Consider the following 12,594-nt stretch of genomic DNA (forward strand, 5'->3'; position numbering starts at 1 on the left):
TATAATCTTTAATGACAGACGATTTGGAATGTTATTATAACATTGAAATAGTTGTGCTACTCATTATTTTAGCAATTAATCTCTAATTTTGTTACAGTAAACCTGAGAAATACATAGAGACATCGGAACACGGGTTGCTCATTATATCTGTGAATGAGGCAGACGCGGGCCGCTACGACTGCTGGCTAGGAGGCTCCTTGCTCTGCTCTTATAACATCACTGTAGATACGCACAGGTAAGTTAAATCCTAACTAATATTATAAATGTGTTTGTTTATCCTTCCTTCACGCTCTAACTTAGCAACCCAATTTTTATCCAAGGAAAACAAAGGTTTACCGCGGAATTTGTAAAAAAATTTAATAAACGCGGGCAACACCGACTAAGTATAAAATAACTGCAATGATTTATCGGTATCTTTACAACGAAATAACGCGTAATTTCCAGTAGTAATCCAATGAAATGTGATATTTTATGAGCTAGCTAGAGTTTTTTTTAAGGTGTTTCAAGGTATGCGATAAGTTCTTATTATTTTAAATATTGAACGTTTTCAAAAGTTTAAATAAAGAACAAGAATGCTTGTGATTATAGTGTGGACGTCATCGTCAGAAACAGAAATAATTAACCATCGCGACCTTAGGTTCTATTTAATATAATATTAGGTATTTAATAAACGCAACGTTTAAAACAAGCTATTGATGTTAATGGCAATAAATTATGTTAAAGTTTTCTGAAACTTTTTAATAAAGTAACGTCCAATATAATAAATTTTCCCCTAATCTATAGTTAATAATACGCAAATGCACATGTACACGTAAAGGAAATTACCTATATTAATTTTCATTAATTCGCGTAGACTTTTTCTAAGAGGCGAAAATAATAGAGGCCACACTGAAATAAGAACCTACAGAACCCTCAAACAGCCATTATTGAATGCAGCGCATTGTGACCAAAAACAGTGAAAAAGAGCCGCTCAAGGCTCACTTCTCAGTCACATTATGTTGCTAGCTCACAAACTTTTCCCGTAACTTGTACAACATTAGAGGTAAAATAATTACTGTCAACTGCGAAATGGAGTGAAGTAACACTACTAAAGTGGAGTGGTTTTTGTTTGCTTCAATATTAGTCGTGTACACGGTTTCTGTATGTTCTTATTCTGTAATAGGCCATCTCTGTAGGCAAGGGGGTTTGGTTATACAGCATCTCAGAATTGATCGCTCTCGTCTTCGGAGAAATCATCTTAGTCTCAAGCGGAGCCACTTACTTTACTAGTGCTATCGATTCTAATCTTTCAGGGTACTTTACCTACAAGGACACTACTTCAAGACGTTTTAATTAACTTTGCAACTAAGTGCTTATTTGTTCTTAATTAGAGTAGAAAATTAAAAAACATTTTTTTTTTTATATTTAGATGTTCACCGCCTGAAAAGAGCAATGAATATCAGAAGATATACACAAACTGGTGTCACGAATTTGAGAAATACAAGACTGCAATGAAGACATGGGAAAGGAAGCAAGAGGTAAACGCACAGATACGAAAAACTCTACTACTCTAAAATACCAAAATCGATGAGTATTATTGTCAATGTGCTAAGTAATTTATTTTATTCGCATATTCTCGGTTTTCAGGATACTACCACCTACTATTGTTTCAGTTTTAGTTAATGTAATGGTACTATAAGCAGACAAGATATTGCGATACCTTATTTATTGAGGATTGGTATTATTAAAATTAAGCTTAATTTGCTACAGTCCGCGAAAACCAGGAGAATCTGAACAACAACAACAAATAACATTGTAAAGTAACTTAACAATTATTCATTGTAAAGTCAACATCTCCTGAGTATGCTCCGGTTTCGGAGTGAAACGTGCGTAGAGGGTACATAGCCGAAGATCTGTTTGGTGTGGAGTATAAGGATTGAAGAAGTTATAAATTACACCGTATAGATTCTCCTGTTTTTCGCACTATAGCAAATTTAGCTTAATTTTCATAATATATCTTAGATTTACGCAAAGTAACGCCTGCTTCTATCCGAGGATTGGTATTTAAAGTAGTTTAAAGAACTAATATTGTATCCAGTATTGTTACTTTAAATATACCATTTCGTTTCCGAGTCATAGATACATAACTCGTAGAGGAATCGAACATAGAAATTAAGACCCATCCTGCTGCTCGGCTACAGAGCAGCGGGTTATTGCTTTTATCACCATCAAATCTACCGATAGATGCCCACAGCTGGGCGAAACTAAAATAACTACAAGAAAACCTTCAAGCGTGCGACTTCCTCATAATGTTATCTAATGCTTGTGAAGTCTACCAATCCACACTCGGCCATCATGGTGGAAAGCGGCCAAAACCCTTCTCATTCTGAGAGAAGACCCGTGGTCTTGTATTAGTATTGGATTGATAATGATAATGATACCACCGCATATCATTAATCTCAATAAAGTCTGCCTTCTTACCAGAGGTTCTACCAATCACTACAAATGTTCCTACTTGACATATTATTTTAAAATCTTAACATAATTTCTAAGATACATGACTTGTGCCAGGCTTAAAACAAGCGCAATCGATTAATATACGCTACTAGACCACAACACCACTGTAATCTGTATTATAACAATATTATTTACTTTCCAGCAATGTGCACGACAGAATGACTCGAATCAAAACATGCATCCGAACGAAATTGTGTGATAGCTTCTGAACATCGCCTATCTCATGTTTCAATCGGTCAACTACTATGCCGGAGCGATACCCATTCCGTACGTCTCGGCCGCTCTGGAGTATTTCAACATACTCTCGTGAGGACCCGACGTTCGAAACCCTCCATTCCGTGAACAAACGTTGAAGCTCAAGATATAGTGAATCTAGTGCCCCCTCTAGCTTTTGTAAACTAAATAGTGACTAGTGACAGAACCCATCGTTCCACAACGCATCGGGAACATGAGAAAGGTGATCGGACAAACAAAATTATATGGACATCATTTATTAAAATTTAAGGAACGATTCCTAGCGTTGTGCGTCGCTTTGTTGGAGATTGATTGTATAAAAAAGGTTTTATCAATTTTCATAAAGTAAGTACGCTTTGTTCGTTAAAGTAGATTCGTTAGTGATCCAAGTGGAATTAATTTCGATTATAAATAAAACAAGATTAACGTGCATTTAAATTGCCATTATATTCCGAGAGGTATACAACTTTAAAGGGGTATTTGATAGAAAGCTGAAATGTTGAAAGGTATCTTTTACGTCATTAATATGTCATACTAGATCAGCCAGACATACAAAGAAATTTAGAGAAACTGCCAAGGTATATATTGTCCCTTCATGGAACGAAATTTATGCTGTGAAGTACCTGTTTTGACACATGAGTTTTTTAATCATTTAAAATGCACAACACCTTTGCAATCATGTCAGAATGGGTCTTACAATACATATTATTTCGACTTATTTTAATTTTCTTGTTTGGTTTGGTAGTTATATTTCAGCTCTTATCGGACACTTCTCAACGCTATCTACAACCTCTAGGTTTAATAAGTAATGTTTGTGTAGAGCAGGTGATATTTCATAATTATTTATTGTACTTTCAATTATTATGAATTATTGTAATTTCATTTATTAACTAATGTACTTTTAATTATTACTTTACTATTCCGATAGCGGTTTATAGGACATATATGGTTAACATGTGGACACATTTGATTAAATTAAAGGGTAAATAAACAAATATTTACCCAATTTAGAATTTTGGCCCAAAATAGGATTGACGGTGTCATGAGATAAATTAATTTTACTGATAAATCGCAAAATATACGTCAAAATTAAAACCGTCAGTTTTTCCACCAATGAATATGTATCTATTTTATGTCACAGTATAGGTTTTAATTAAAGATGATTCTCTTATATTAGATAGATCGCTAAATAAAATAGTTTAATGCTGTGGGATACCATTAGATACACAAACCATTTTTTTTTCCCGATATAAAACTAAAATATTTGTTACTCTAACAATCAAAACCTAAAGTGTTGTTATTTTAAAGAATTATTTGTATTAACTAGGTACTCTTAAGCTATACGTATCTTAATCTTGAGTTATAATTAAGTTTGTTAGCAACAAAATGATCAAGATGGGATACCTTTTAGCTCTACTAATGGGTGAAATACGTACCGCTGGCCGTTTCGCCGTAATTTCAAATCTCCGAGGGTTGTGGGAAGGTTCGCCTCATTATTTTTCCCCTATTCGTGTAAATAGTTACCTAATTCTGTTCTCTACTAATGTAAGTACGTATAGAATGCACGTCCCTAAACGTAATGGATATAATTTAAGCCTGTGATATATAAGAAATTTGTTTAGGACATATATTTAAGTGTTTATTCACTAACTGATATAGGTAAATTATAATTTTAAAAGCCCAAACTTTTTATCAGAAAATATAATAAGATTTTAAAACTTTAAATAAGTTTCTACGAAAAAAGGAATCACTTTGAAATTTCTTTTAGAATATTGAACGTCACAGATGTAGTTATATTATGATAGACATCACATTCCTTTGCCACTGCCACTTAATAAGAACTAGTACATACTTAATTAATCACCCAACTCAAATGTTTTTCCTTTAGATACAGTAAAATTTTATGTCTAAATAGGATTTTTAAGAATAAAGTGTCGGGCATGATAAAAATAATTTATGAAATGTATATTTAATTCTTGGGTATATAAAATAATGTAAATGGACCTGTATTTTAAAGGACTATATATCAAGTCGGTACTTGCCGATACGTCTAAGTCGAATTTATGGGAGACTATTTCAGATTTAAGATATTTTCAGTATGGAATTGAAATTCAACGATAAAAAAAAGAAGCCTTCTAATGTTTATATAATTTGTAGGAATGGAATTTGTTAAAGCTACTGTTTACTAGTAAAATTAATCAATTTGTTCGTCGCTTAAAGAAGACTCGATAAAAAATCTAATTCGTTTTTAGTATAGATTGTGTAGTTGATAGTTTTGGTCTCCGAATGTGTAACGTAAATTTAATAAACAACGATTTAGAGAAAACATTTTCAAAGAATATAAAATGGAAGTGAAGACAATGCTACTCTCTCAAAACAAGCAGGAAGTTTTTGAATAAAGAAACTATTGTCGTATAACATATAACATGTGTGAGCAAAGTAAATCTGGAGAATATGAACGCCGACAAAGAAAGGTGTTTCTAATAAAAAAAACATCAAATCACTTTTATATATGTTATTATAATTTAAACAGAACAAAGACGACTAAATTGGCATTGTTATTTTTTTTAATTTTAACAATGCGCCCGATTCGGATTGCATAAAGTGAGTTTATTTCCGTTAGTACGCTCTAGGCCATTGGCGCAATCATAAAGCAGAGCCTTAAGTGGATAAATTTATGCGAGTGCGATATCGGCAGGCATCAGTTTATGCCATTGCTATAAATTCTATATATGACAGCATTCAAGTATCATCGGAAAGAAAGCTTACCATATATAATAGACTATTCGTACGGTAGGACCGTAAACCTTGACGTAATAAATCAGCAATAATGTTTACTAAAAGTTTCAGCAAAGCTTGCTCATGGAAGTAAAATGTATGCCTAGACATACGGATTATAGGTCTATCACGCTTAGCGACCTGTGGTTTCACGCTTACTGAATTTCCTATGTCCTTGCGTACATATTTACTGTTAGAATATTTATTCATAATATTTATATTGAATATATATAAAATACTAGTATAAAGTAGCCAGTGTTTAGGAAATACTCTGCATATTTTTGTACAAAAAAATTAAATCTAAATGTGGTTCTATTTAAAATTAGTTTATAAGTGACCCTCACGTATCATACTCATTGGTACCTATTTGAGATTATATTTTGTTTTATTTACACTTTTGTCGCTCATTTAGTATCTTACTGAGGCAGATTGTAGCAGTCGTTTAACTTAGAGGATGTTCCCGTAATGTTTATTTTTACGTACATTTGCGCAAGATCAATATAGGTCCCAGATGGTATGAATTTACCTCCTTAAATATGGACATGAACTTGCTAAATAAATGGCCAGCAAAAATGAGACAAAGGTATAAATAAAACTTCTTGACTTCATATCATTTTTATCTACGTAAGAGCTTGTATTATATTAAAATACTAACTTCATCATACTCTATTGCTATGTATTGCTGAGAGAATCGTATAATAAATACTATTATATTTTCTAGAACTTTATTGAGAAATCATCTCTTTAGAACAATTTTCAATTTATTTGTATGTATTTGAAATAATTTACACCGCATGGGTTTTGCAGAAGGAATCTCAATGATAAATATGTAACACAGCCCTTACAGAAAACGTAAATTGATGTATGATCAGCCGAGTCACTTGCCAGGAAGTCACTTTAATGGCGTTACCATTGAATCATGTCTGCCCATGGTTAACGTACGCTCACAACGTTGTCTCTGCAGGTAACCTCAAACTGGTTTTCCTTGTTGTGGCATATTGCGGACTCTAGATGTAGTAACTCACTGACAATGTGCATAAAATATCGTTTCTACTGCTCGTACATATGGCTAACTTATACACATACTAACTCGGCTGGTCATAAATCTTTTGTATGCAGCAGTGCGGTTATTTTACGTTCATTTTTCGATTATAACAAAATGAAATCAAAACCGGCCATTTTATACTACTACTATATAAAACGTATTCCTTTTATCTGTAGATAAATCAAAAGGCTCAACTAACGAAGTAACTGTTCTGGTATTCCGCCATACTAGTATAATCATAACTTTAGGTGCTTATATTTGTTTTCGCAGATATATTTTCCCTCATATCACGATGTACATACATAAATCGAAATAGTATTTAAAATAGGAGTAAATATCTGAGCTTCGTCGTTTATTGATAAATTATGTACTACCTAAGATATTGTACTTAAGTATTTTAGGGGTTATATAAATTAGGGACGTCCCAAGTCTTGGGCTGATCCTGCGCAATAATTATAGCTAAATACTTACTATTGTCTGTACTATTGGAATAGCTCTGTAAATTTCACATGTTACTATACTAGGTTTATAAGTTAATTTCAAATGTAGAGATAAGATTTTATATAATAAATCTATGAAATGTATCTTGCAGTCTGAAAGCTTTTTATTTTCCCCCATTCTTAAACCTATGCGCATAAGGTACCACCTATATTTGAATTTTAAACACATGCATTAATGATGAAGCATTCTTTATATGCGAAAAATCTATGGGACATGAGGAGTAATTTTTTTCCAAGTTTAACGCTGTAAATAAAACAATAGAATCCGAATTCAAATATCTCGATTATCTCTATACCAATTGGAATTAATAATGTAGCTCAAGAGTTATCAGAAGTTGAACGCAGATGAACGTGTGAGGTGGTGCCACTTCCTACCACACACTTGCTACGTACCCAGTATAGTAATAAGTGCTCATAGTTCAACGCATTAAATAAACAAAAATGACCATCATGGATCGTGGGCTCGCAGTGAGGTACCTACTGGCTTGTCGATTAGGGTTTAAGGCCGGCAAATGACATAAAATGGAATCATATCCAGACTAAAAGTAAGATCCACCAAAATATTTGCTGGTCGCATTTTCAGAAATAGTAGGGGATAGGGGGGTTGTAGACAGGGCTTGTTGTAACGGATAAGTAGTAACAGCTTAATAAGCAGGTTTCAACAAAATGTTTTGATTTTGAACTCAATATGCACTGTAAGGTACCGCCTACGACCGTACCTATGAGCAGCCAGTACAGAGTTGAACGCCACTGTGACCGATTTTCAGCAGGTACAGGCACAGTACTGTTTTTTGCCTGTTTACCTAAATAATATATGTTCGTAAAATTTGATTTCAAGGTCATATTGAGTCTTTTTAAAAAAATCTATTTGTTTTTTTATCTATTGCCTTACCCCAAAAGCGGGGTAAGTTGTAACAAGCGAAACTTTCCACAAAAAGTGCCATAAATACTAATTGATTATAGATTCAGAATATTGTAGTCATATATTTCCAAATACATGATAACTCATTTAAAACCTCTTTTCAATTAAAATACTCAATAGTTTATTGTTACCCTATCGAAAAAATTAAAATCTCTCCCCTAATAGTTGGAGAAGGATTTTGAATTTTTGGTATTTGCCTGCTCTGTGTACGACACTGATGGTATAATTGTTTTTTTATAAAAATATACTAACTAACAAGTACCCATGAAAAGTTACACTAATAATACTGAATTTAAAGAAATGATTACATTTTTTATGTACGTATATTTCAGTTTCCACATTAAGGTAACCAGACGAAACTGACAACGCTAATTTATTGAAATTACTTGACGCGCGTTTATATGCGTATGAAATGCGAATGTGTGTGAACTTTTTTAACATTATCTAGTATGATATTTTTTTGCCATACTTTTGCATGACCCTTGCCAGTTTAAATGTAAACCGAACTGATGTTTTGTGTGACATTGCGTAATTCTTATGGTGACTTTGTACAAAAAAATGTTAAACAACATTCTTTCAATACAAACTAATATGTATTGTAAGTAAAGAATGAAAAAGTTATTCATAACTTAATTTTCTTTACAGTCCTATCCTAATGCGATAACCATAAAAAAACATATAAAAAGCTTATAAAAATATTGCCTATATTCCTAAGCTAATGTACTTACTTGACTTCCTCGGGCTAATATTACAAAAATGGTATTGAGAGGTTCGACAGAGGCTCGGAGACATGTTTAAAATAGTGTCAATTCATCAAGTCACATACTGGGTTGACGTTTTCGTCATAACAACGGTGGGGTGCGCCGTTCTGCGCCCCTTGGGTCGAACGAGGGACTATAAAAAGTGAGGGCGCGTAATTATATAGTGCCACTAAACTAATTTCACGATACATTGCCCGAAATCTGCGCTTGGCACCGCCTTGCATGCCGAAGAAATTTGATTTTGCCGCCAAAACCCATGATTACTATTGTTATGTGCTATTTCGCATGAATTGCTAATACCGCGCTGAATGTTTACGCAAATTACTCACGATGTTAGTGGCGTCGACTGTAATTATTATTATGTGCCTTGAATTGACTATATTTTGCTACGATTCTTGATGAAATAAAGGTCTATTTCATCAGGGATTGATGATGATTCATTCACGAGATCTCAGTTTACTCTTTCTGAAATTTAAAGCTCAAATGCAATCTTCTAAAAGTGTGCAGTATAAGATGCGCATGGAATCTTGATCATATTTATGGCATTTATTTATATAATATTTAAGTGTGACTTTAAAACTGTTAACAAAAGGCAATTGTTTGTTCACGTAGCTTCGCAATATAATTATAAGAATTTAGTCTTTTTGAGGCATAATGTTACTCTTCATAAACAAAAAGCTGATATCAACAATCGACTTACCAGAAACGGACATAAATTATTCATATCTGCACGTCATCTGGGAAAGGTGCAAAACGTTTTTGTCGGGTTGAGTAGCTGAAAAGTAGGCCTAATGAAAAAAAAAATTAACATCTACATGCTAGATAATATATAAAATAATAAAGATAAACATAATACATATCTTTATATACCACATACACACATACTAGTAACAGCAGGGAGAGAAAATAAACATGAGTAATAATTATTATTTATTGTACATTTTATATTTAATATTCATAATAAATTTTATATGTAAACAGTAACGTATAATTTTATTGAAACTGAAATTTGGTCGTAGTTGACAAAATAAAAAATATATTATTATTATTATTATATAGAAAGACTAAATGAGCTCAGTGGTTATATCTTTACAGTTTTAGAGTTATAAAAAAATTATAATAGAATTAAGCTCTGCCTCGATTTTATTTTTTAATGGCCCTCATACCAAACCAAACGATAATAAGACTTCCATTACCACAGGGTTATAGATAAAAAATATGCATTCATTCATAATTTCCCAGCCTCATTTCCGAAGAAGAAGCCATTAGACGAGCAGTATAACTCACGGCGTAACTACGTAGTACCTACTGGAATTACAAGCAATATGCAGTATGTTAGGTGTGTGCTCGGTTGGTAGGTAAACTTGTAGGTGTATGACAAATTTGCCAACTTTCCGCGCCATGATGCGATCTGCATCTAATCAGCGGACCGCATCCCGCGACAAACTACGACTAACTTTGCTGTAGTTTATAGTTGTGTGTAACAGCTTACGCTACAATTAAGACTACGGTAATGTGGGTATATCTTCGTACTATTGACACCTTGCCAATTTATTTATTAACTGCCATTAATTTAACCGAACTGAACCGAACTGGTTTCAATTCTTAGGTCAGGTTAAAAAGAATTTATTTGTATAATAAATTAAGGCCAGTACTAACCAAGCGACATTAGTATTGTCCAACATTTTTGATATAAGATTATAATCCACCACAGATTATAGTTTTATCCACAGAGTATAGAGTTGTACAGATGTCTAATAATACCGTCTAGACAGAGTCACCATGCCGTGCGGTAAGTGCGAGGTCTAGTAAGGACCCTTACTTGCCTCAGTCTACTGGTATGACCAAAGTAGTCAAACTGTATCTCTTCTTTTAGTATGGTTTTGACCAATTGCATACATAGAAAATCGGAAGGTTAAAAAGGCTAAGGAAGACCCAGATCTCGGTGGATTGAATAATGAAGAAATTGGTTTGACCAAATCGAATGCGGTATTGATAATTGGTATTCTTGATTTCATCCTAATGTTTACCCTTTACTCCTTAAGTTTTAAGATTTGGTGTTGTTACTTATAATATTACTTATTTTATTGTTTTTTGATATGATTTCTCCTAAAGATTTATCTCTATAATCTTTAAGGTAATATTATATTACTGGAGGAAGAGATCCACATAAGATATCTTGTACACAGCGAGATGTTTTTTACTTTCAAAATCCTAACACTATTTACCTGTTACGTACTTAGTTAAAATAACCGACACATGCTCATGGTCTCTGACCTCCCATATTCACCACCACAGTCAGAAAGAAAGATAATTGATTAATTTTCAAATATATTTCTCTTTAGCACACTTTTTTAATAAATAAGTAATGGGTATGGTGAGAATAATCCAAACTCACCGCATCAAATGTCCGCGGAGCGTATAATCTTCTATTTCACGGAGAGCTTGCGGCTTGCGTCTCTATTAAATAATTACTTGCATCAAAAACTGGAGCTTAGTGGCTGGATAGTGATTTTACGCTATGCGCCTTTAAAACTGGGGCGTTTGAAATGATGCATTAGCTCTTTGTAGCTAGGAATAGATGGAATGCCTCATGCGATGTTGCAAGGGGTGCGACGGAATGAATATTATACTTCAACGTTTTCACGTGTGGTAAAGCGGGGCTTTTTTTAACTGTCTTTATTTTAATATTTGATTGTTTGTACTTACATCACGCAGCGATATAAAGTTTGACGTAGATTTTTGCATGGATTTAAGGTGAAATTAAACTTAGAGTATAATTTTTAAATTATAGTCTTTTTTTTTATTTTAATCATTATTTTCATTTGTTTAATATTAATTCTTTTATTCTTACTATTTTTGCTTTTGACTTAATTTAATTCTTGTTACTTAAATTTTGTGTAAACCTGTAAGTGATAACTGTACCTGATAATAAACTGTACTCGGACAATAAACTATAATCTAAAATTATTAATGATAATACAGTGTATATCTAATGAAATAAGATATATCTATATATATCTAAGAAATAGCTTTTGATTATCCGCCAATAAACTATCAGTATAGCGCTGCATAAGCTACTTTTATCACAATAAAATGAAACGCTTCCTATGGCATATCTGTGAAAAAACTGAAAAAAGTAAATTTATTGGTGTTTATTTTTATTTATTCTGCTACAAGTTAGCCCTTGTAGTGGTGAGCGGGCTAACCACTTAGGGGTATGGCAGCTATATTAAGCCCTTACCCTTAATCTGTTTCCGAGCGGCATAGTACCGGAACTCTCGCTTGGCGGAATCTTGTTTGCCCGGTTGCAAAAAAAAAACAATAATTTGATATAGGGTTGAACACGCGGGTGAAGCCGTAGGCAAAGTTTATGCAAACAAAAAAAACAATAAAGGTTAAATGATTAAACTCCTCCTCTTGGAAGTTGGTTGAAAATTGATCCTGAAATTAAGGGCAATCGAACTTGGCCCTTCTGTCATTTTACCGCAAAGGATACAGAGGTCTTTATTGGAAATTACTTCCGGCCAATATGTCGCCAGACAAGGGTCTGAGTCGTATAGACACATTCGACATGATGAAGGACTTAACAACTTTTTCCTCCAAGATTATCTGGACAAATATTCGTTAAGAGACCCATTTTATTTCAATATTTTTGGTGACTAAGGGATCCATTTTATTGCTTCGTTTACGGCGTCATCGATATGGAATTCGGAATGTTTCTTTCAAGGGCAATACTTAACAATTTTATTAGGAGATAACGCATTTTTACAAATGACTAGAATCATTCAAAGTCAAACAGTTATCGATTTCATTATTAAATAGCCCCGTGGCGTGGACTTTCGAGGGCAGAGTAAG

The 12,594-nt window shown here is 33.3% G+C and overlaps 1 protein-coding gene across 1 annotated transcript in view; it reads left to right on the forward strand.

Annotated features, from left to right (window-relative positions):
- Positions 1–3,617, forward strand: part of LOC120631752 (semaphorin-2A) — a 132,412-nt gene extending 128,795 nt beyond the window's left edge. The window contains exons 14-16 of the mRNA XM_039901431.1: positions 98–235; positions 1,409–1,517; positions 2,639–3,617. Coding sequence (XP_039757365.1) covers positions 98–235; positions 1,409–1,517; positions 2,639–2,695 — 304 coding nt within the window. The 3' untranslated portion in view covers positions 2,696–3,617. The remainder of the gene's footprint in view (positions 1–97; positions 236–1,408; positions 1,518–2,638) is intronic.
- The last annotated feature ends 8,977 nt before the right edge of the window (positions 3,618–12,594 follow it).

The sequence above is a fragment of the Pararge aegeria genome, chromosome 18, assembly GCF_905163445.1.
Source record: "Pararge aegeria chromosome 18, ilParAegt1.1, whole genome shotgun sequence".
Classification (NCBI taxonomy): domain Eukaryota; kingdom Metazoa; phylum Arthropoda; class Insecta; order Lepidoptera; family Nymphalidae; genus Pararge; species Pararge aegeria.